This window comes from Macaca thibetana, chromosome 16 (genome assembly GCF_024542745.1).
Source record: "Macaca thibetana thibetana isolate TM-01 chromosome 16, ASM2454274v1, whole genome shotgun sequence".
Classification (NCBI taxonomy): Eukaryota; Metazoa; Chordata; class Mammalia; order Primates; family Cercopithecidae; genus Macaca; species Macaca thibetana.
The window spans coordinates 19,066,408-19,092,154 of record NC_065593.1 but is presented as its reverse complement, the minus strand read 5'-3'; the positions used below and the strand labels follow the sequence as shown (position 1 = coordinate 19,092,154).

Here is a 25,747-nt window from a genome sequence, read left to right as displayed (position 1 = left end):
GACAGAGACACCACTGCTGAAGGAGCTCTTTTGTAAAGAAACCTGATAAGAAAACCTGCTATGGCAGGTGAGTGAAACCTGTGGGGGACACCATTTTGGGGGATGACCAGACTGGAACATAATATTTCACTGAGGCAGAGGGGTCTGTGGTTACTTTCTGCATGCCACATGTCTAGCCCTAAAGAACTGAGGAATGCTCTCGACAGGAAAAACACAGCAGCCAACGCTGCGATACCAAAGCCACAACTCCACGGGGCCCTGGAGCCTCTCAAACTCAGCTGCCAGCTAGGGAGCTAACACTAGCTTTGGATAAAACACAGCTCTGGTACAGTAATTAATTTTTTTCTTAACTAGGATTACATTAATTTTCAAGGACTAATGGAGTCCAGCTGTAATGTGAAGAGTGGCTGCCCATGCACAAAGGCACTTGTGCGTACATTATAAACACACACACACACACACACACACACAGACCTATAAAAAGGATCTACTATAACAGGATATTTTTAGTTTCTACAATGCTGCACTAAAAATACAGTCCCGGCTGATACATCATGGCAGAACTATTCTCTCTCTGTCCCTTCAGGAACAGTTTAAAACATTTATTTTTGTTTCCTTTTGCGATGGTCAGAGTAGAGAGAGAAAATAGCAACTCATTGATAAGAGGAAACGAGACAGACATGAAAAATTGAAAACTACCTAAAAACTCATGGAGAGGTTTATTTTATTAGTTCTTAATAAATATCTTGCAGATTTCCTCAGGAAATACACCAGATCACATGTAAAATAGTTTGATACTGATGTCAACTGCATCAACATATGAAGTCTATTAGGGTGAAGCCGCAGCAGGGTGATCAGCGTGCTGAAAAACTCCACAGTACTTGTGTGTGGGGGGGGGGATCTCACGGCCTTCCAAATTCTTCGAGAGGTAAAAAAGTCAGCCAAGACGCAGAGAGAGAAAGAGAGAGAAAAAAAGATCCCACATCCTGCTTTCAGCTGCCAGCAATGTGAAGTGCCCAGAGATTAATTCTACGTCTGGCCTGGAAATGCGACTTTAAAGCATGAGGGAGGGGAGTGAGGGTGGGGGGGGGGGCGGCGAGGAGGAAAGAGGAAAGAGAAGGGCAGGCTAACTGAGGCTGGCAGCAGGCCACCAACCCCCTCCCAAGCCATGTTTCAATGCAGACAGAAGTAAACCCCCATAGACAGCAGCGCCTCAGCCTGCCAGGGCCTTACACCAGCTGCAGCGCATCTCGCTCTCCCCTCAGCCCTGAGTGCAGATGTTCCCTGCAGCATCACTTCCGCTACCCTTTCTTTTAAAGAAACAGCACACACACAGAGGCGTTTCTGCCTCTTCCCAACAGGCAGAAATGTGTGGCCTTCTGGGACCTCAGGCAAGGTGGAAACTCGGATGGCAGGTGCCACGATGGTTAAGCAGCTACCCCAGTCTCCCTCAGAAAGGACCAACCAAGGCATCCAATGAATGGGGTCAAGGGCATTAGTGAGGGAATAGGAATTGTTTTACAGATTTGGCTTTCTATTGTCTTCAGAGGGAGAGAGAGAGGTCCCCACAGTTTGGGGCTAAGAAAAGGGGGGAAAAAAGTAGACTGAAGATTTAAACCCTGATTTCTCAAAGCAGTCTACTGTAATATAACCATCTCAAAGGGATCCTGATGACTTCATCATGGAAGTCTTACAAAATTTTTTAAAAATATAATTCCAACGTATTAACATTTTGCAAGGCACAATTATTTACCTATAAGACATAATTTTTTTAAATCAACAATCTGTTAATTTATTTGCCTAAATTCATTTTATACATTCTCAGACCTTAGAAAATCACTCAATCAATCAATCAGTGATTAGGCACCTAACTTTTTCAAAATTTCTGGCCCTTTTCTGTGAGAATAAGCATCTAATTTTGGAGTTAGCCTTGAACACTGTTAGGAATTTGATAAAATATCATATAGTCTCTTGTCCCCATGGAGAGATACTCTAGTTGAGGGATTTATGCATTTTACGAAGCTAAAATAATTGCATTTTCAAGATGAGCTAAATATTCCCTAATTGGTCTATCAGGTTGTTAGTTCTTTTGGAATGAAGGAAGAGTTAGAAAAATCAGTAATGTCAAAAGAAAACAAGACAATTGGTATACCCTCAAAACCTAGGTTGGTTCTTTTGAAATTCAAGTTCAAAATAAGAAACAGAATCTTCCTTTATGGGAAGGGGAGAAATACTGGCAATCAGTGGCAAACATACTATGGCAGGAAAGTTTAATTCAGCAAACATTTATTAAATGTCTTCCATCCACAAGGTACTGGAAGTAGAAACAGGTTTGGAAATGGTTAAGTAATTTGCATAACTCAGCAAGTACACAATCAGAATTAGAGCCTAGTTTTATCTAATTTCAAATGTTTCTTTTTATCATAATTTTTAAAAATACATTTATTACTAAAGTATTGTGATACTTACAGAAAACTACAAAAATACAGAGAAAAAAGAAAATTTAAAACATGTATAATTAGAAAATCATGTTTTAAGTTTTGATGGTATCTATCATGGATAAGTTTTGATGGATATTCATCAGTCTATTAAAACTAATATATGTATAATATGTATTATTTTACCAAAAGGTGATCAATTGCAAAGTTCATAACCATGAAGCCACACAGTCTTCAGAGAAAGGAGAGATCACATTTTTGGCAGCTGACCACTCCATACTTCCAACTACCAGAAAACAGAAAAGTCACGGTCCAACTCTAAACTGGGCATGATTGTTCTATTCTATCCTTACACCTCTCTCTGAATTCTTTAAAAGAAAGAAATTTCAAAAACATCTCATTACACTCTACCCTCCTCCTGCACATCACCTAGAGCCCAAGACAGCCAAGTGCACTGACTCCCCTCAGCCACCTTCCACATTGCTTCCAAAGCCAAAGAATAAACAAAGAAAAGGACCATCAGAGCTTATGGGTAACACTTGTATTTAAACGTCTGGCTGAGTATGGTACCCTGAGCCCTTACTGACAGCCTACTCTCTTGCTGTTCAGCTCAATAGATGGTTTAATCCAAGAGCTTTTACTCCAATATAGAGATGTGCTTCTCCCATAACATTCTGTTATGGTGCAGACAATTCATTCGTTAGTAAAAAATAAGATAACCAAATAGGCCGGGCGTGGTGGCTCACACCTGTAATCCCAGCACTTTGGGAGGCCGAGGCCAGTGGATCATGAGGCGGGTGGATCACAAGGCCAGGAGATCGAGATCATCCTGGCTAACACAGTGAAACCCCGTCTCTACTAAAAATACAAAAAATTAGCCAGGCGTGGTGGTGGGCTCCCGTAGCCCAGCTACTCAAAGGCTGAGGCAGGAAAATGGCGTGAACCCGGGGGGCAGGGTTTGCAGTGAGCCTAGATCACACCACTGCACTCCAGCCTGGGCAACAGAGCGAGACGTCGTCTCAAAAAAAAAAAAAAAAAAAAGATAACCAAATAAGGAAACCACATTCTTTGCTCTCTGTAATGGCAAACCAATAAGACTACTCACCTACATACCCATGCCAACCTTCCAAGCTTAAGCTATTCATCACCTGGCATGCTGGCATGTCATCACCTGAGGTGAGGTGAAAGGTTTAACCCTGACAATGTAGTCCATGACGACTCTAAACTTACTCAGAGTGATGTATAAAAATAAGCTAGTTATCTACAGAATGCACAACACAGAGAGTGAACCCTAACGTGAACTACGAACTTTGGGTGATGATGTGCCAATATAGGTTCACTGACTAACAAATGTACCACTCTGGTGTGGGATATAGGTAGTGGAGAAGTTTTTGTGTTGTGGGGGACAAGAGTACACGGGAATTTTATGTATATTCTGTTCAATTTCGCTGTGAACACAAAACTGCTTTAAAATGTAAAGTCTATTTTTAAAAAGGACAGGTTTTATTCTGTCATTTATTCAACAAATACATGAAGGCCTACATTGTGTCTCCATGTATTTTTAAGACTGTAAAAAATTTAAAATGCTTAATGCGGCTGGGCGCGATGGCTCACGCCTGTAATCCCAGCACTTTGGGAGGTGGAGGTGGGTGGATCCCCTGAGGTCAGGAGTTTGAGACCAGCCTGGCCAACATGACAAAGCCCCATCTCTGCTAAAAATGCAAAAATTAGCTGCGTGTGGTGGTAGGCACCTGTAGTCCCAGCTACATGGGAGGCTGAGGCAGGAGAATAGCTTGAACCCAGGAGGTGGAGGTTGCAGTGAGCCGAGATCGCGCCAGCACACTCCAGCCTATTTTTGAGAGACTGCCTCAAAAATAAAAAGATAAGATAAGATAAGATAAGATAAGAAAAGAAAAAGTGCTTAATGTCTACAGGAAGGTGGTTGCTGGACATTCTCAAACACTGCTAAGAGTGTAAGCTGGCACAACTTCTTCAAAAAGTAACCTAGGCCAGGTGCAGAGGCTCACGCCTGTAATCCCAGCACTTTTGGAGGTTGAGGTGGCAGATCAGGAGATCGAGACCACCCTGGCTAACACGGTGAAACCCCACCTCTACTAAAAACACAAAAAATTAGCCAGGCGTGGTGGTAGGCACCGGTAGTCCAAGCTACTCAGGAGGCTAAGGCAGGAGAATGGCATGAACCCGGGAAGGTGGAGCTTGCAGTGAGCCAAGATCGCACCACTGCACTCCAGCCTGGGCGACAGAGTGAGACTCTGTCTCAAAAAAAAAAAAAAACCAGAAAAAAAAAGTAATCTAGGTTGGGTGCAGTGGCTCATGCCTATAATCCCAGCACTCTGAGAGGCCAAGGTGAGAGGACTGCTTGAGCTCAGGAGTTTGAAGCCAGCCTAGGCAATACAGTGAGGCCTCATCTCTACAAAATACCTGAAAATTAGATGGGCATGGTAGCACAGGCCTATAGTCCCATCAACCTGGGAGGCTGAGGTGAGAGGACTGCTTGAGCCCAAGAAGAAGTTTGAGGCTGCAGTGAACTATGACGACACCACTGCACTCCAGCCTAGGTGACACAGAGCAAGACCCTTTATTAAAAGAAAAAAAAAGAAAAAAGGAAGAAAAAGAAAAAAGAAAGAAAAAATAATCTAGCATCATGTATCAAAAGTATTAAGATGCCAAAACCCCTTCTTCACCCAACAAATGAACTTATAACAATATAGTTTTTATTTATTCATTTATTTATTTATTTGAGACAGGGTCTGGCTGTGTTGCCCAGGCTGGAGTGCAATGGCATGATCTCGTCTCACCGCAACCTCCGCCCCTGGGCTCCAGCCATTCTCCCGCATCATTTTCCCAAGTAGCTGGGACAACAGACATGCACCACCACACCCAGCTAATTTTTGTATTTTTTGTAGAGACGGGGTTTTGCCATGTTACCCAGGCTGGTCTCAAACTCCTGGGCTCAAGTGATCTGCCTGCATGATTACAGGCATGAGCCACCATGCTTGGCCTATTCTAATAAAATAACATGAACCGCAGACAAAAATTTTACGGACAAAGACGTTAATTACAGCATTATTTATAATACTAGAAACCTGAGAAGAAAACGTCCCCAGAGAGTGTAATGATTAAATGAATGTTAACGTATTCGTGGGAAGTCAAGCTCAATGGCTCACGCCTGTAATCCCAAGACTTTGGGAGGCCGAGAAAGGAGGATCACTGGGGTCCAGGAGTTTGAGATTAGCTTGGGCAACACAGTGAGCCCGAGCCCCTGGCTCCACAAAAAATAAAAAATTAGCTGGGTGTGGTGGCATGCACCTGTAGTCCCAGCTACTTGGGAGGCTGAGAGACAGGAGGATCACTTGAGCCCAAGAGCTTGAGGCCACAGTGAGCTATGATCATGCCCCGGCGCTCTAGCCTGGGTGACACAGTGAGACCCTGTATACACACAACAATAACAACACTCATGAGAACATGAGTCAGTGTACATTAGGTTGGTGCAAAAGTAACTGCACTTTTTGCCATTACTTTTATTTGTATGTAAATTACAAATGTTTACAAAGAATTTTATAGCTTTGTATACTTGTAAGTAAAAGTAGTAGAATCAAACATTTTATATTCAGTATCTTTTCATCTGTGTAAAAACTCCTTGAATATTTATACATTGTATAGGAAAGAACATCACTGACAGAAGTGGGTTTCTACTTTATCTTTTTTAGTACTTTCAATGAAACCCAAAATGTTAAATACTTTTAAATAATCATTTAGTTTACATAAATAGGACAGAATTGCTCCAGTAAGGTGAATGTAAAAATATGATATATGAGTAGGGAAATACAAAAGTATTTCTAGGCAGGAAGAAAGGACAGAGAGTAAAAGATGAAAGATTTAAGAGACCAGAACAGATGAACTAATGCTGCTCTATAGAAATTTTCTTTCCAGAGCCCCAAAGATATTTACTCCAGGGTTAAGAGCTAATACGGTTTGGATTGTGTCTCTGCTCAAATCTCATGTTGAATTGTCATTTCCAGTGTTACAGGTGGGGCCTGGTGGGAGGTGACCGCATCATGGGGTGGTTTCTGATGGTTTAGCACCATCTTCCTGGTGCTGTCTCCTGATGGAGCTCTTGGGATCTCTGGTTGTTTGAAAGTCTGTAGCCCCGCCCCCTTCACTCTCTTCCTCCTGCTCCAGCCATGGGAGACGTGCCTCCTTCCTCTTTGCCTTCTGCCATGACTGTAATTCTCCTGAGGCCTCCCCAGCCATGTTTCCTGTACAGCCTGTGGAACTATGAGTCAATTAAACTTCTTTTCTTTATAAACTACCCAGCCTCAGGTATGTCTTATGGCAGTATGAGAAAGGATTAATACAACAGTAGATACCAAAGCACATTTAATGGATTTTACTTTAATGCCAGGATGTAAAATATGCATTTGGAAATTATGCTTTCAAGAAAGTCAACTTAACAAAAAACAAGGAAAGACAGTAAGATTACGAGCAATAACCTAGTTAACAGATGCCCCTGCCCTTGCCATTCAATCTTTGTTGTACAGGCTGACCTGCTAACAGATTATCTTTATTTTTTGAGACAGAGTCTTGCAATGTTGCCCAGGCTGGAGTGCAATGATACAGTCTCGATTCACTGAAAGCTCCACCTCCCGGGTTCACGCTATTCTCCTGCCTCAGCCTCCCAAGTAGCTGGGATTACAGGTGCCCACCAACATGCTTGGCTAATTTTTGTATTTTTAGTAGAGAGAGGGTTTCGCCATGTTGGCCAGGCTGGTCTTGAACTCCTGAGCTCGTGATTCACCCACACTGGCCTCCCAAAGTGCTGGGATTACAGACATGGGCCACGGCGCCTGACCTCAAATTATTCTTTGACTTGAAATTGATGTAACACATGTCTATTGAGAAGTTACAACAGGTCAGGTACTGTTCTAGATGTTCACAATATATCAGTGGATAAAACAGACCAAAGATCCCTATTAGCAGGGAGCTTAAATTCCTGCAGAATAGTAGAGGGAAAGAAATAACAAACATATGCACATTAAGTAAATTATCTCGTATTTTGAAAATAAATCAATAGAACGGGAAGATAAAGAGTGCAGGTTTGGAGTAGAGTGCAGCAGTGGTAAAGAGGATGGCTGGTGTAGGTCTCACGAAGGTAACATTAAGCAGACTTATAGGAGGTGAGGTATTCACCAGGCGGATGGCTGGATGCAGAACATTCCAAACAGAGAAAACAACTAATGCGAAGGGACAAAGGTGGGAGAGCCTCCAGCTTAACAGGGAACTTGCAAGAAGGGTAGTGTGGCTTAGGCAGAGTACCAAAGCCAGGGGGAGAACAGCAGTGAATGAGGTCAGAGAGAGGCAATGCAGGGGGCAAGAGAAGACATCCATATATGAAGGCCTTGTAAATAATGTCGCTTTCACGCTGAGTGAAATGCGAAGTCAGTGAAGGATTTTGAACACAGCAGACTCTGTGTATGTGATGTGTGTCTGTGTTTGGGAGGGAACAGGGGAGGTAAGGTGTACAAAAAGAGACCACTTAGGAGTTTCAGGACTTTCTTTCCAAGTTTAAAAAGAAGTTTCATCCACAAGGGGTATTCAGGCTATGTTTGCAAACAGGGGTTTTCTCTTCCAATGAGGAATATTGAAGAATGTGTCAATGGCCTGCAATTGTATCCCTAGCAGGCATCTCAAAAATAATAATTACGAAACATTTTCCTCTGCTCATTGCCCTGACATGAGTTCTGGGCATCACCCTCTCTCAGGGGAGAGGTGAAAAGAGGTTATGTGGAACAGACAGTGATAACAGGATGACGTCACAGGTGTGCCTCAAAGAAGTCCCTGGTGAGTTCGGCTCATAACCGCTCTGCAGTGATTTATTCGACCCTGCCAACTCCAGCTGGAGAAGAGATGCAGAAAGCTGACACAGCCTAAAGTCCTGGGCAGGCATTATAAGATCTTTCCCCCTCCAGTCCCCTGCCAGCTCCTCCCCTCTTTCAACCACTGATCCTTGCCTCAGAAGCCAAAGTGTGAACAGCACGTGTCCGGATTTCAGAAACCTGCCCAGCAGTTGGAAATTCCCTGCAACGTGTCAACTGCTGCATCTGCTGTTGGCACTTGGGGCAAAGGGATCACACGCGCATTTTCTGAACATAAGCTTCAAGATAGGAGTCTTGTATGTGAAGAGGGGACTAAACAAGCCAGAACACTCCAATTACAGTAAATGCATTCCTAAATAGCCAACAATCGGCCTCCTGAAAAGGAAACCGAGACATACAAGCAAACCGAATAGCTCTAAGAACAGCAGTAGTCAAGAACAAAAGAACAGAGAACCCTGACTAATGGAAAGGATTACATGGGCCAGCAAGGTTCACCAGATATATAATGTGATGTAGCTGAAACAAGAGCGTACTCTTTTCCAAATCTCTAACTCACATCTTTTTGTCAATAAATGGCTTCTATCACTTCAGTTGCAGCCTTTCCTCTCCACTCCTTTGATCTTTCTTCCCCATCCAATTAGCCCTCTAAGTGGTATTCTATACACTGGACTTCTCTTGCAAAAATGAAAAAAATGTGAGCCCAATGACACCATGTGCCATAAGACTGAGCTGTAAATGGGCAGGAGCTGGAAAAGAAACTAATCTTTGGAAGAGCAAACTACAGGCCCTTGCCATCCTGGATGTAGATGCCCAGTCACACTGCTCACAGACATCACAGGCAGAGCAAAAAAAAAAGAAAAGAAAAGAAAAAGAAAAGAAAGAAAGTCACCTAGATCCATTCTCCCAATCAAATAGCTCATTATTCTGAAAAAAAAGTATGTTAAAAATTTTTGGAAAGCATTGGTGAGCTGTAAAATCCTTTGGTCAGAGATTGAGTAAAGATGGTAAACTAGACAGGTAAGTGTGGCACTACAAACAGCCCTTACCCTAAGAATATTTGCTACCTGATGAACTCGAGCTTTGCTTTCCAAGGCTTCAAGGACACAGCCAAGATCCTTATCATAAAGCTAGGGTCTCACAAGACTACACCCCAAATACACCATTTCAGATTATAGAGTCTCTAAAATGCCATGTTGAATATATTTTAGAGAAATAAAAGACAAGCTCACAAGTATATTTGGGAAATAAGAAACCATAAAGAAAGTCAAAGTGGATTTGATTAAAAATATATATTTGGAAATAAAAAATTTATTAAAATTAAAAGCATTGTCAATGGGGCATATTTAATAGATTAGATATAGCTATGGAAAGGTTCAATGAACTGAAAGACAGTTAAGAAAATTATCTGGAATGTAGCACAAAAAGAAGGGAGTCAGAAAAATCAAAGTAAGGTTTAAGACACATCAAAAACTAAGTCTGACGTATGTCTCATCAGGGTCACAGAAGGAGAAGATAAAGCACGGGGAGATGCAGTATTTGAAAAAAGAACACTAAGAGTTTTCCAAAACTGATAGGAAAACAAACAAACAAACAAACAAACCCCATAGGTTACATGAAGCCTGACAAATACCTCGCAGGAAAAATTTTTAAAACTCCAAACTTAGACCAATCACCAAAACTATGGAACATCAAAGATTTTAAAAAGACCTGAAAGGAACCAAGAGCGAAAAGACAGACTTCTTTCAAAACAGAAACAAAACTGATAGTTGACTTTAATCACCAACAGTGAAAGCCCAAAGACAGTAGTAACCTATCTTCAATGGGCTGAGCAAAAGTAACTGTTAGGCTAGAATTCTATTACCGGAATAGGGGTAAAATAAAGCATTTTCAGACAAATAAAAAAATGAAGAAAATTTGCCATCAAAAGAACTTCACTAAATACATTCTAAATAATATACTTCAGGCAGAAAGAAAATGATTCCAGATAGAGGGTCTGAAATGCAAAAGTGAATGTAACAGTAAATATACAGGTGAGTTTAGGCCGGACGCGGTGACTCACACCTGTAATCCCAGCACTTCACAAGGCTGAGGCAGGCAGATCACTTGAGGTCAGGAGTTCGAGACCAACCTGGCCAACAAGGTGAAACCCCGTCTATACTAAAAATATTAAAAAAAAAAAAAAAAAAAAAAAAAAAAAAAAAAGCTGGGTGTGGTCACACCCTTGTAATCCTAGCTACTCGGGAGACTGAGGCACAAGAACTGCTTGAACCTGTGAGGCAGAGGTTGCAGCGAGCCAACATTGCACCACTGCACTCCATCCTGGGTGACAGAGTGAGACTCTGCCTCAAAAAACATAGGTGAGTTTGAATAAATATTTACTGTCAAAATGTTAATTAAAAAAACAAACCAAACCAAAAATAACAATAACTTGTTTTATAGGGTTCAAAAGGAAAAAAGAATATACATGACAACAATGGCATGCAAATTGGGAAAATAAATTGAATAAATAAAATTTTAAGTTTTTCTGTGGTTCTTGTATTGGTTAGGAGGAGAATGGAAATCTGATTAACTTTTGATTTTGGCAAGGTTAAGTATGCATGCTTTAATTCCTAGGGTAACCCTAAAAGAAAAGAAGACTAGTGCTGGGGGTAAGGAGTAAAGGGCACGATGACAATGGTGGAATGGGAACAATCATCCATCCAAAAGAAGAGAGGAGAAAAAGAGAAGCAGAAGAGACAGGAGAATGGGAAAGCACCAGGAGAAAATTTCTGCAAAATATCAATCTGATAAGGGGCTTATGTCCAGATTATATAGAGAACTCTTAAGACGTAATAATAAACACAAACAACTTGATAAAAAAAAAAACAGTGGGCACTTTGGGAGGCTGAGGCGGGCGGATTGCCTGAGGTCGGGAGTTCAAGAACGGTCTGACCAACATGGAAAAATCCTGTTTCTACTAAAAACACAAAATTAGCCCAGTGTGGTGGTGCACGCCTGTAATCCAGCTACTAGGGAGGCTGAGGCAGGAGAAATCACTTGAACAAGGGAGGCAGAGGTTGCAGTGAGCTGAGATCGTTGCCACTGCACTCCAGCCTGGGCAATAAGAGTGAAACCGTCTCAAAAAAAAAAAAAAGGCCGGGCGCGGTGGCTCACACCTGTAATTCCAGTACTTTTGGAGGCTAAAGTGGGTGGATCACGAGGTCAGAAGTTTGAGACCAGTCTAGTCTGGTCAACATAGTGAAACTCTGTCTTGCTAAAAATACAAAAAATTAGCCGGTGTGGTGGTGTGAGCCTGTAATCCCAGCTACTTGGGAGGCTGAGGCAGGAGAATTGCATGAACCTGGGAGGTGGAGGTTGCAGTGAGCCAAGATCACGCCATTGCACACTCCAGCACAGGCAACAGGGCAAGATTCCGTCTCAAAAAAAAAAAAAACAAGTGGGGCTGGGCGCTCACACCTGTAATCCCAGCACTTTGGGAGGCCGAGGCGGGTGGACCGCCTGAGGTCAGGGGTTTGAGACCAGTCTTGCCAACATGGAGAAACCCTGTATCTACTAAAAATACAAAAATCAGCCAGGCGTGGTGGCGAGCACCTATAGTACCAGTTACTCAGGAGGCTGAGGCAGGAGAATCGCTTAAATCCAGGAGGCAGAGGTGCAGTGCAGTGGGCAAGAGATCTAAACACAAAGAAGATATACAAATGGCAAATAAACACATGAAAAGTCTCTCAATCTTAGTTATTAGAGAAACACAAACCAAAATGAAATAGCATTGCACATTCACTAGAATAGCTAAAATAAAAAGAAATGACAATACCAAATGCTGACAAGGAAATAAAGAAAGTGGAACTCTCACTGCTGGAGGGAATATAAAATGGTCCCATCACCACAGAAAACAGTTTAGCGTTTCCTACAGAGTCAGATACACATGCCATATGCTCCGGTAAATCCACTCCTAGGTACTTAAGACAAAAGAAATGAAAACATGTCCACAAAATACTTGGATATAAATGCTCATGGCAACTTTGTTCATAATAGCCAAAAACCAGAAACAACCCAAATGTTTATCAACAGGTAACTAGATAAACAAAACTACAGAATATCCAGACTCCTCAGTAATACAAGGGAATGAAATACTGATACATGTAACAACATGAATAAATCTAAAAATTATTATGCTGAGGCTAAAGAAGTCAGACATTAGACACAAAGAGTACAGACTCTTAGGATTCCATTTACATGAAACTCTAGAAAAGACAAATCTAACACAGAATGACAGAAAACAGATAAGCAGTCGCCTAGGGCAAGGGGTGGGATGGAGATCAACTGGGATGGGCACAAAGAGAACTTCTGGGATAATGGAAATATTCTCTATCTTGATTGTGATGATTAGTTACTTGGGCATGTAAATTTGTCAAACTGGCTGAAGTGCATGCTTAAAATGGGTGTGCTTTATTGTATGTAAACTTTACTTCAATAAAATTCATTTTAAAATATAGGAAGATGTATATAACTCCCAATGTACCAATAACTGCAGTAACCATCAACAGACTCAATGCTTTTAATAGTCCCAAAGAGAAAACAACTGAAATGCCCATCAACAGAAGAATGGATAAACTAATGTGACTAAAATGTAGGATTACCACAATGAAAATGAATGAACTACAGCTACACATGTGAACGTGGACAGAACTCGCAAACATATGGAACAAAACAAACCAGGGAGAAAATAATATAAATAGTATGATTAGCACGATTCCATCTATATGCAAGCAAAGCAAAATTATGTGTTTCGTTTTACTTTGACTTTTTTGAGACAAAGTCTTGCTCTGTCACCCAGGCTGGAGTGCAGTGGTGTGATCTTGGCTCACTGTAACCTCCACCTCCTGGGTTCAAGCAGTTCTTGTGCTTCAATTCAGCCTCTTGAGTAGCTGGGATTACAGGCGTGTGCCACCGTGCCCAGCTAACTTTTTTTTTTTGAGATGGAGTCTCACTCTGTTGCCCAGGCTGGAGTGCAGTGGCACGATCTCGGCTCACTGCAACCTCCGCCCCCCAGGTTCAAGCGATTCTCCTGCCTCAGCCTCCTAAGTAGCTGGGATTACAGGCGCCTACCACGATGTAGAGCTAATTTTTTTATTTTTAGTAGAGATGGGGTTTCACTATGTTGGCCAGGTTGGTCTAGAACTCCTGACCTCGTGATCCACCCGCCTCGGCCTCCCAAAGTGCTGGGATTACAGGCGTGAGCCACCACATCCAGACTAATTTTTGTATTTTTAGTGGAGGCAAGGTTTCCCCATGCTGACCAGGCTGGTCTTGAACTCCTGGCCTCAAGTGATCTGCCCGCCTCGGCCTCCCAAAGTGCTGGGATTACGGGCGCGAGTCACCGTGCCTGGCCCAAAATTACATTTCATATATATATACACATACACATAATAGTTGATAACACTACAAAGAAAAGCAAAGCAATGAATTCGCAGGTCAGGATGACGGTTGCCTGTTGGGGAGGTAACTACAGCTATACAGAGATGAAGTATACAGGAACATCCGAGTGACTGACAATATTCTATTTCTTAACCTGGGTGGTAGTTATATGTGCATTTACTTTATCCTTCTTTCAGATGTTTTATACTCTCACACTATTTTCTGTATCAATGACATATCTACCTTCTCCCCAGGCCACAAAAAGCAGCACAATCTCTTCTAAGAATAGCATGTAAAAGGCCTCTTTTCTAAAACAAGAGGGATACTAGACATGATGGTGAAAATATAAAACAATGTTCCTTAAAAAAATCCGCCCACCCCCTTTTTAAGAGACACTATATATTCTAAACCAAGAGAAAGAATACACACTTCCACCAACTAGTCACGGACTATGCTTTCCATTTGAGAGGGAGGCTTCCTCTACTCATGACAATAGTGGACACGGACGCCAGACAGCCCCGAGTTGCCCAAACAACCACCTTCTGCTAGCTTGTTTGTTGTAGCCCTACCGAGTCTCACGTCACTTGGGAGAATTCTGACTTACCCCAACTCTCATACCTTTACTCCTGTTCCTCTTCCTGTCTCAGATCAGATTCACAGGTCACTTTCTTCATCAGAGAACAAGACTGCTCGGATTTGGGGGGAATTCCTTGCACTGTCTAGCTGCCCAGAGAAGCTTTTCCTGTTTTCTGATATTAAAGGGTGGACAACTGACACCTGTGTATAATTTACTAGCTGTGCAACCCTGCTTAACCTTTCTGATACGTTTTTCCTCATCTGTGAAATAGGACACAAAATTTCTGTCCAGTCTGTCACACAGGGCTGACAAGAGAATCAAAGGAAAATACATATGCAGGAACTATAAAGTGTCATCATGTGTTAGCACCAAGTCATTGCTGTGGCTGTCATCACTGGTCACACCCTGTAAAAACCACAATTCTTCCTCAGATAGGCATTTACTTGGTTAGGGTCCAAAGTTCAACACTTCCCGCCCCTCACCATCCCCCTAGAACATACCTACTTTCTCTGTGAATTCAGCACACAGTATGTATCTGGTCTGAGTCCCACACCCACACCCAAGCTATACATTTAGAAAACGTAGAGCTCTGAAAAGGTAGCTGAAAGTCCTGCTGCCAGGCTAAGCACAGTGGCTCATGCCTGTAATCCCAACACTTTGGGAGGCTGAGGCAGGCGGATCACTTGAGGTGAAGAGTTCGAGACCAGCCTGGCCTACGTGGCGAAACCCTGTCTCTACTAAAAATATAAAAATTAGCCGGGTGTGGTGGCCTGTGCCTGTAATCCCAGCTACTCGGGAGGCTGAGGCAGGAGAATCGCTTGAACCCAGGAGGCAGAGGTTGCAGTGAGCTGAGATTGTGCCACTGCACTCCAGCCTGGGCCACAGAGCAATACTCCATCTCAGAAAAACAAACAAAAAAAAAAAAAAAAAGAAAGAAAGAAAAGTGTCCTGCTGCCAAAATTCCCCCAAATAACGTTTCTCCTTCAGAATAAGTCCATGTCGGGGCAAAAAAAAAAAAAAAGTAAAACCACAAACAATCAAATTGAGAAGCTATAAAATGGCAAAAGAAACGAAATCTGGGCAACATGGGATATTGCATTTCTGCACTCCACAGCAAAGAAGCCATGGACACCAAACCACATTGCTATCTTGGGGCAAAACAAAGACCATTTCTTCAACTGATATGATAAGAGGCTTAATTTTATTGAGAGGACAATCTTCTCATTTCTTTGGCTTTTCCTATTTCTCCTTCCCTAGCCTAAATACATTCTGAAAACAAGGACCCTGGAACCCAGAGGTAGAAAGACAGGTGGGTCCCTTGACATACTCACTTCTTTAACTTCTTTTTCAGGGAACTACAGGCAGATCCATAGGCCGAGGTGCCGAGAGCAGTCTACACTAAGCGGCCTGTCGAGAGTTCTATCTCCCCGCAGGGAAAGAGGGCAGAGCTAAAGCATGCATCCTTCCCTGGCCTGCCTTCCAAAGCCTAACCTATTCTGACTTTTGAATCTACTTCTCACAAAATTCCTTGCGCAGGCTGGCTCTGTTCATTTTCTCTAAACTGAGGCATCCTGAAAATGAAGGTCAGGTAGCACTGAGTACCTACGGAAATCTACCCACAGATCCTTGTAGAGAAAAAGCCCAAGGGTTTCCACCACCAAAGATACAGGAGGAGGACTGAGGGGGACAGTTTACACAGCTAACTCAAGCCTAACCTCTTATGAAAGGTGGATTTCCTGTACAACTGTTCTGACAAGCGGAGGATTAGGCACTTCATACATTCGGCTTGGGTAAGAGACTCACGACAGAAGTGAATCACCACAGAGGAGCAAACTGCTTTTCTGAAGGTCTCTAAGATGGGCTGTATGCTGGAAGACAAGGACATTTCGGTTGCAAACCAAACTCAACCAGAGTCACCTCCCGTCACAACAGAGGCATGAAACACCCCACACCTACAAGTTAAAGCTATCAGTCCTATACAGACAGCTGTAGCTAGCTAGCTCTCTGTCCCTCTAGAGACCCACATGTGACACTCCCTCTACCTCCTGTAATTCAGGATTACTAACACCATTCAAAGCAAGCATAAGGCTGGGCGCGGTGGCTCATGCCTGTAATCCCAGTACTTTGGGAGGCTGAGGCAGGCGGATCATGAAGTCAGGAATTTGAGACCAGCCTGGCCAACGTGGTGAAACCCCGTCTCTATTAAAAATAGAAAACTTAGCCAGGCGTGGTGGTGGGCGCCTGTGATTCCAGCTACTCAGGAGGCTAGGGCAGGAGAATTGCCTGAACCGGGAGGCAGAGGTTGCAGTGCGCCAAGATTGCACCACTATACTCCAGCCTGGGCGACAGAACGAGACGCTGTCCCTTCCTCCCCCCGCCCAAAAAAAGCAAGCATAAATGATAATGAAAGGAATGCAAGTCAGGCTCTACCTCAATCCCAGCTCCCAAATATCCCCTAAAAGCAGGCAACACCAACAGCACATGCAAGAAGTGTCTCTTGGGTGCCCTCTTGCTGCCACCGGGGCTTCTCTGCAAAGCTGAAATGGATGTATGTGCTACGAAACTGGTAGAGGGAAAAAGAGGGAGCCAGGGCACAGAAAAGGGAAGTTATTCCAGTGGTGGCCAATGAGTAACATCCAGTGATTTATAGGCGGTATAATCCAATAATACAGTAAAATAAAACAGTGTGTGCCTGAGATGGTTTTGATTCCAGGAATTATAAAACATTTTTGAAAAAGAGAGAACAAGAGGGGGGGAGAGAAAATGAAGGAAGAACAAAAAAAAGGCCAGATTGGAGCAAATTGGGCACAGATGGGGGATGCAAGGGGGTTTCAGTGCTCCCCTACAACAATGCTGCTTCAATTCTTCCCTTCAAGAAACTAGAGTTTTATTTCCTTAAATTACAAAATTTTTAAAAAATTAAAATTCTTGGCGTACTTGTGGTTTAGATCAATAGGTCACCCTCCGGCATCACGTCAACCAATTAGATGACTACCGAAGTGTTAAACACTGAGGCACGTGGAGAAAGCCCTTCCTCCCTTCAGGCTCAGGAATGCCTTAGAGAGATTACCAGTCATGACATCACTCTGGGAACCACCTATCTCACCACCAGCTTTGGACCTGGGCCAGGTAAGGAACACACTGCTCAGTGAGAGCTGGCTTTCCCAGAACTGTTGCCTTCCTCACCCATACACTCAGCAAATGCTTACTGAATGCCAAATAAATACCAGGCCTTAAGCCAAGGCCCTCAAATGTCCCTTGTCCCATCCCTCAAATTTATCTATCCCCAACTACCTGAGTGTGCAGTATGAGGATTCTAGAATTCCGTATCCACTGACGTAGGACTCTGCATAGGGCCCATCCGAGAGCAGATCAAGGTCTCTCCACCAACACCCGTGAACCCATGAGTTTTAAGACCACTGCTGTAACTGGAAAGTTTAGTTGGCTAAATCATGTGGCATTACTCAACTTATTTCGCCCTGTAGGAAGGGGGGCAAATCTGGCCTCACATCCTCTGCACCCAAGAGCAGAGTGGGCTCCTGGGAAAACCATAACCTAGGGAAAGGCAAAGATGCCATTCTCTCACCACCACTGAAACTTTTCCTTTCATTTTGCCTTCTGCAGTGTCCAAAGCTTTTCTACACACTTGAAAAGTAATCACAGTAAAATGTTAGCAACAATATGATTTCCATCCTGGATTACTGATATTGTGAAAAGAAGATAGTTATACAAGGGTGGCGCTGAACACACAAAAACAAAGGATTCACGACAGCATTAGAGGCATCAGCAAGCGACACACTTTTAAAGAAAGGAATCTGCTCCCTGTGGCTCTCCAAATCATACTCCTTAGGCACCACATCTACAGGGAAGACTCAGGTAGAGACTGCGAGGATCTCAGCTGCCTGGTGGGCCACAAGATCACTTCTGCTTCAGGCTGGAATGCTCCTCCTCCACAGAGTCCAGAAACTGACATGTGCGAACACCCACCCAGAAGGACATGTCCAAGAAGGAACGGAAAGAAAAATGATGGCCCAGATGTTCTGTAGCTTGCAGCGACTGCCAATTCACCACAGACCCCAGCACCTGGGAGGGCAAGGCAGCATCAGGCTCTTGCTTCCTGGTTTCAGGCAGCCAGGGCCCTGAGGGTGGGTGGCAACTCTGACAGCGTGCAGACTGGCCAGGGGAGAAACCTTTAGAAGGGCACTGGCTGACGGGACTTGGGGGCTGAACACGTAGGGCTGATTTATCACTTCCTTACTCATAAAAATGTGATTCAAACTGCTGCTGATTAGTGAAGGATTTAAATCTTTACCCTCTCCCCAACCCCCTTCCTTCTCCACCCCCAGCACAGATGCTGCTACTCAGCCACAACACCCCCTTATTGCCACTGTCCAGGCAAGCACAGCACAGAGGACCAAGGATGATGACTCATGTGCTGGGAAATGGAAAAGTGCATCTTCCCACCAGCCAGCCCTGCTGAGCACTCCGCTTGCCCCTGTCCCAATGGCAGCCCACACAGTGGGGTCTAGACTCTGCTCGCCCCTCTCCCAACGGCAGCCCACACAGTGGGGTCTGGATGGCCGCCTCAGCTGCACACCGGGTAGTTGGCAACACGTCCACAGAGCTCTCTGTCCTCGCTGAGTGTTATATCCTGTGGCCTGGGCCGTTTCTCCTTGAAACACCTTGGAGCCTCTGACCACCTCAACTCATACTCTTCTTGGCCCCAATTACCTCATCGAGGTAACAATGAGGTGAGAGTCAGGAGCAGACCAGTAACGAAGAGTAGGGTCTCAAGTACGGGCTTTATTTGTACATGTCTCTCCTGGCTAGAGGGTGCTCATTATGACCCACCATGGAAGAGTCCTAGAAAAAGTACCTTGGCCTCAAATCAGGGAACAACCAATTTCTTTCCCTGTACTCACCATCTTACCTTCCTTTTACCCATATTTTCTTTTTTTTTTTTAATTTTTAATTCTTAATTATTATTATTATTATTTTTGAGATGGAGCCTTGCTCTGCCTGCCCAGGCTGCAGTACAGTTTGCAATCTCCGTTCACTGCAACCTCCATCTCCCAAGTTCAAGCAATTCTCCTGCCTCAGCCTCCTGAGAAGCTGGGATTACAGGTCCCCACCACCAAGCCCAGCTAATTTTTGGTATTTTTAGTATAGACAGGGTTTCGCCATGTTGGCCAGGCTGGTCTCAAACTCCTGACCTCAGGTGATATGCCCGCCTTGGCCTCCAAAAGCGCTGGGATTACAGGCGTAAGCCACCGCGCTCGGCCTACCCTTATTTTCTTAACCTTTTCTTAACAACAGCTACAAGAAAAAGACTCACTGATGGCCTATTAAAAGGCCAAGGTATTCCTTTCCACAGAATAGAAGCTGCTGAAAACAGATGCTTCATGGGCAAGGGCTGCAGGTCCTTCACATTCACACCTAAAGAAGCCACAGGTCATTTGGTGCAGGAACAATGTCTTGGCTGAGGCTACAGCTCTGAGACAGGCAGCTCACTGAACTCTGTGGGTTGTTTTTAGTGGAGATGGGAAGATGAACAGAGCACCTCAGGAGGAAGATAAACAAGAGGGCACCTCGGGAGGAAGGAGAACAGGAGGGCACCTCGGGAGGAAGATCAAAAGGAGGGCACCTCGGGAGGAAGATGAACAGGAGGACACCTCGGGAGAAAGATGAACAGGAGGACACTTCAGGAGGAAGATGAACAGGAGGACACATCAGGAGGAAGGAGAACAGGAGGGCACCTGGGGAGGAAGATGAACAGGAGGACACCTCGGGAGGAAGGTGAACGGGAGGGCACCTGGGGAGGAAGATGAACGGGAGGGCACCTCAGGGCCCATTTCCAGAGTCAAGTGGGCTTCCTACTTGGTGCAGACTGTCCCTCCCCTTTGGGCCTCACCAGCACAGCACTTTACAAATTTTCTTCTCTTCTCCCTGAAAACCAGTGCTGTCACTTAGGACCCGATGCTTCCTCAGGGCCATTTACCCAAATAGCCATCTCAGGAAAAATTAGCCAAGTTCAAAAAGGCATCTAAGTCCCCGATCTTGCTTTCTGCTGGAAATTGTAAACGCTGTAGCAGGCAGCACGAGATGAGGAAATCCTCTAGGATTCAGAAGTGACTGAGAACCCAGACACACTCTGAGAGGACCTTGCCTAGTCCCAGAAAGACCCACATTTCCATTTCAAGGCAAAGTGTGGCATACTCACTCCCCCACCACAAGCAAGTGAAGCATAACCCGTAAGTACAAACAGGGAGATAAATAAACCGACTTCATGGTGAGAGAAAGTGCTATGAAAAGGGGCAACAAGAGACCCAGCGGCACTCTGTCAAGAAACACCAGGTCTGTTTTACAGCAGGGTCTCTATGGGCCAATTCCCACTTCCTGGCATTTCTTGCCCTGAGACCAAACGCTCTCTGTCACTGTTCTGAAATGATTCCTTGCCAGCATGGACCAAATCACCCTTGCAAATAAACACAGAAAATAATGCCATCCCTGTGCTACATAATTCCATCAAGTCATACCATATCATCCTTACCTAAGTGAAATGAAGGGAACAGAAGGGAAGGGAAGAAATCCTGGTAACATCCTTTGACCCTGACCTGGTCATCAAAGCATTTAAAACCCTGCCAATCTGCCCTTCTCCCCTCTACTTCCACACCCACCCGACCCCCTATGAAAAAAACCCCAACACATTAAGAAAAACATTTCAGAATGCACACTGGTATACCAGCCAAATTCTGGGCCTGGTGGTTTTTGTGCTTCCAGATTTGAATCACCAAAGCTCATCAATTTTTGGTTCTTACTCCCTGGCAGGCTCCCACTAGGGATATCCCATAGGGAACTAGACTTTTCCATATTGAACAAACAGGGTACATGAGTCCAGAAACAGCTATTCCCAATCCCTGCCAAGCGTATGGTCTCTGCAATGAAATATCTCAGCAATGCCTCTCCCTTGGGAGAGGCTCTGGGTCTGCAGCCTTCAAGAGGCCTTGCTGCTGCCTTTTGTGCGGCCAGATGTGCAACAGCATCTCTGCATTTGCAAACTAAGCTCTATACCCATGATTCCCTCCTTCCATCCCACCCAAGCACTGGAGAGTCATATAGATTTCAAAGTAAACTCAATATCTGAGACAATGGTAGGAAGGGGAGGGTGTGTGTGTTCTGGGGTGGGGTGGGGGGAGGTAGGTATGGTAGAAAGAAGCTACATTAATCTCTATCTGTCTATATTCTAGATGAAGAAACTAAACATTCCTTACCTTTCAGCTGGGAGTTGTGGACCGCAAACATATTGATGGTCATAAGCTGCAGCATGCGGGTACTTCCAAGGGGAGAGGGGCTGTGCTGCAGTAACACCTGGAACTCCCTGAGGACCTTTTCAGCCACTGCAGGGAATGTCTCCATCCTGCAGATACAGCAAACCCATCGGTGAGGCAATGCTCTCTTTCAGTCTCTCTTTTTCTCCCTCTCTCTCTCACTCACACACACACACACACACACACACACACCAGACAACTACTGCCTAGGACATTTCTGTGCTATTTTCACAAACCTTCCCGGAATCCTGTAATTTTGAACAAATTCAAGATAAAGGAGTTTTCAGGGTTCAGAGATGGAAACAACTCAAGTTTTGGATAAATCACTATGAGTGATTATGCTTTGGTATGCTATTTCCTCACCCCTGGCAATAACTGCATTCAAGCTGATATCAAAGTTTCTCTCTGAAACCATCAGCTTTTCTAAATACTCAACAAATTTCCTAAAACCTTCATAGTCCCTAAACTCTCTGGTATGAAACTGAATTCAATTAAAAGAGTAACATGAATCTTAAAAAAAAAAAATTTTTTTCTTTTTTTCAGACAGAGTTTCGCTCTTTTCACCCAATCTCGGCTCACTGCAACCTCTGCCTCCCAGGTTCAAGCAATTCTCCTGCCTCAGCCTCCTGAGGGGCTGTGACTACAGGTGTGTGCCACCATGCCCGGCTAATGTTTCTATTTTTAGTAAAGACGGGGTTTCACCATGTAGGCCAGGCTGGTCTCGAACTCCTGACCTCAAGTGACCCACCTGCCTCGGCCTCCCAAGTGCTCGGATTACAGGCATGAGCCACTGCGCCCGGCCTAAAGATTTTTTACTCAAGGGTTTACTTTAGGTAACCAGACATAGTTGTACTGTTGTCTTCTGAGGTACTATCATACTGACTGTTCCACCTGAGGATCCCAAATTTCCCCTTGAAGAATGCCTAGACCTAGAGGCCCCCAGTCATCTGTCTCAGTTCTTCCTGTGTTGCCGTCGTCCTCCCTCTCACAAGCCTCTGTTCATCGGGGTCTGTATGTTTTCAGGCCAGTGGAAATATAATGCCCTGGCCAAGTGCCACTCCCAATACAGGAAGAGGCTGTAACGCAGGGAGGCAGAAATCTAGCCAGTGACCTAGGGCTCCTAAGGAGAGGTCATTCAAATCACTCCTTGCCAACTGTGGCCACTGGATCCCAAACAGCGGTGCATGCCTGGAGCTTCTTTGGCAACAGAAACAAACCACAGCTGAAGTCTTCAGAAAGAAAAAGCAAGTTCAAGCTTGGTGCTTGAGAGAGTAACCAGGCACGTAGGCCTTAGGGCTATGCCGAACAATTCGTGGTCACCAAAGTATTTTTTACCATGTCCCCCAGACCCCAAATAAACAAGCTGCTTGTGGCATACTTGTGGGGTTGGGGAAAAGCTCCAGGTTGGATTAATAAATAGCTTCTGAAAAGCCACAAGGAAGGTAATCCTTCTCAAAAGATAGAAACCAGTCTCAAGTTCTAGAGGAAGGTGCTTCTAGCTTCACCCATCCTGGCCCTTCCCGATTGAGTAGCGCACTCCCCAGATTACAAAACTCCAGGTTTTCTGGAATCTTGGCAATCTTCGCTCCTTGCTCTTGGATGGCAACTCCTATTACTGACCCCCTGGTGCCCAGAAGTCGTGCCACAGTTATGGGTCAATTACAGTTTACATTCCAGTTCTCCTCTCTGCTGAGCTGTCCTCATTTTCATTGGCACAAAAGATGCCATGCATTTGCTTTTTTTCTCCACATGCCATTTCAAGTACCCACCCCTCCAAAACAAAACAAAACTCTTTTTTTTTTTCCCCTCTAAAAAATGTCAGAGCCGTTAAAACTCTTGGAAGATGTGGAATGGCAGAGAGTGATATGTTTGGGGCTGGACTAGATCCATTTTTCCCCATGGGCTATAACAAAGGTTTCATTTTAAATCCTGACACTGTGCAGTACTCTTTCTGGTCAGAGGTGGGGAGGGGGGCTAGCACTTCTCGTTACGAGAATAGCAGCGTTCACTCTGCTTGAAAAGCAGCCACGCTGGGCAAGTTTCAGAGCCATGTGTCTCCGTGTTGAAAGGCGGTAGAGAGCCAGCAAAGAACGACAGGACAGAAGTGTCACGTGGGACAGTTTTGCTTCGAAGCTGTGTCTGAGGAAGCCTCTTCCCTGGGGTAGGAATTGAAACAGATCCATTAACACTCTCTGGGTCAGACTGAAGTCTTGAACGAGCACCAGGTCAAACTGTCCACATTTCCTTTTTATAAAAAGTTTTTTTAAAAAAATTCTCCCTTTGCCTGTCAACTAATTCAACATGATTAAAACAAAAGAAAAAACTGAAAGCAGAAGGATATAAGTTAGAGTAACTTCAAATGTGAGATGCGAGGGAAGGTGGATCTACTCATGCAAAACCAGCCTTGTTCAGCAGTAACCACGGGAGGCACACACAGAGAGAGAGGAACCCTCCTCGGGGCTCAGTAGGTGGTTTCTGGTTTCCAGTTTTGTAACCAAAATGCTATCTAATTCTGGCCTCAAACTACCTGTAAGTAGTTTTATGTCTTTCTCTTTGAGAAATCATCTTTGCTTCACCCTGTGTTACAGACAGAAAATTACACTTACCGATGGACACATATGTAAGTAAGTCTGATGGACACATATGTAAGTAAGCAGGTAAAGGCAGTGAAAGGTCTGGAAGAATACACGCCCTGATGTCTAGTGCTATCTTTTTGGAGGACACAGAGTTAAAAGAAATTTTAGTCTTAGTTTTAATGTTGTACTTTTTTAAGGATTTCTGGATAATATTTATGTAATAATTATAAAATTATATCTAAGAAGAAACAGCAGTCGCAGCAATAAAGTAGGAAGAGAAGCAACAGAGAAAACTTATAAAAAGTGGTCATTTGTAATTGCCAAAAATTGGAAGCAATCGAAAGCGCCCGACAATAGATGATTAAGATGCAAATGCATACAACTGAATACTAGTTTTTAAAGTTGTATCACATTTTTAATCATGTGAGAGAAACTTCAAAATATATTTTAAAAAATAGTTATAAAGCAATTTTTAAAAGTATGTATGTGATATGTACAAAAAATTGAAAAAATTTTAACAGTGTTTTCTCTAGGTGGTAGAAATATGGGTAATTTTTTATTTGTTCTTCTTTGCTGAGTTTTCTAAATACTTTACAAAGAGCACTGTAAAGAAAGAAAAGATTTATCCCATAATGAATACATCTTACTTTTGTGTTTAAGAACATTTGTTAACTTAAAAAATGAATCACGCACAAACATTATGTTTTTAAAAATTAAAAGTACAAAATAAATACATCAGTCTTTGAATTCCAAGAGACTTTAAAGCTATGCAAATAGCATGACTAGGCAAGCAAGTAAAAACTAAAGTGGTAACCATGATCAAGGCTAATAGGAAGCAAAAGCATACTATCTGTCACAAATTCAGAGCCTAGAGGCTGCAGCTTCCTAACCTCTCTCACTGGAGTCCGAGCACAGGTGTGATCTGCCTCTCACCAGGAAAGGGTCTGTCAGGAACCATATGGCACCCCGACTGAGTCCTTCTCCTGAATCCGAGATGACTCTGTCCCTATCCTTTAAAACCTCAGAAGATACCATCGTTTTCGGGCCGTGTGTTTCACGGACAAAAGTGGTGCCTTGTGAAGTGATCTCTAGGGACACCTTGTTTCATTTGAATGGCAGTTTCAAGAAACGAATCTTTCAGACAACACCGGGACCTAGGCCCAGGACTGACTCAGACGGTGACTAACCGAGCAGGACTCAGCCCTCAGATGCTGAGGAACACAGCTGGGCTAGACAACATTCTCTGCAAAAAACAATCCAGGTTAGTTTTTTTCAACCTCTTAATTTTTAAAAACCGAGCAAGATAGCAAAAACCCAGGAGCAAAAGAACAAAACCAAAAAATTAAGCCATGTGACAGGGTGGAAATGAGAAAAAAAACAAATCATAGTGCTACAGAACATAAGGACTGGAATGGACCTCAGAGATCATCTCTTTAAACCATTGATCAGGTTAGTTGAAGCCCACAGCAGCTTTGACTTGTTTACTCTCAAGATCTTGTAACTAGTAAGCAGT

The 25,747-nt window shown here is 43.8% G+C and overlaps 1 protein-coding gene across 2 annotated transcripts in view; it reads right to left on the bottom strand.

Moving 5' to 3' along the window:
• SMG6 (SMG6 nonsense mediated mRNA decay factor) overlaps positions 1 to 25,747 on the bottom strand; it is a 244,460-nt gene that overhangs the window by 158,483 nt on the left and 60,230 nt on the right. For both annotated transcript variants that reach the window (XM_050763507.1, XM_050763508.1), the window contains exon 10: positions 21,602 to 21,747. In XM_050763507.1, the coding sequence (XP_050619464.1) occupies positions 21,602 to 21,747 (146 nt within the window). The remainder of the gene's footprint in view (positions 1 to 21,601; positions 21,748 to 25,747) is intronic.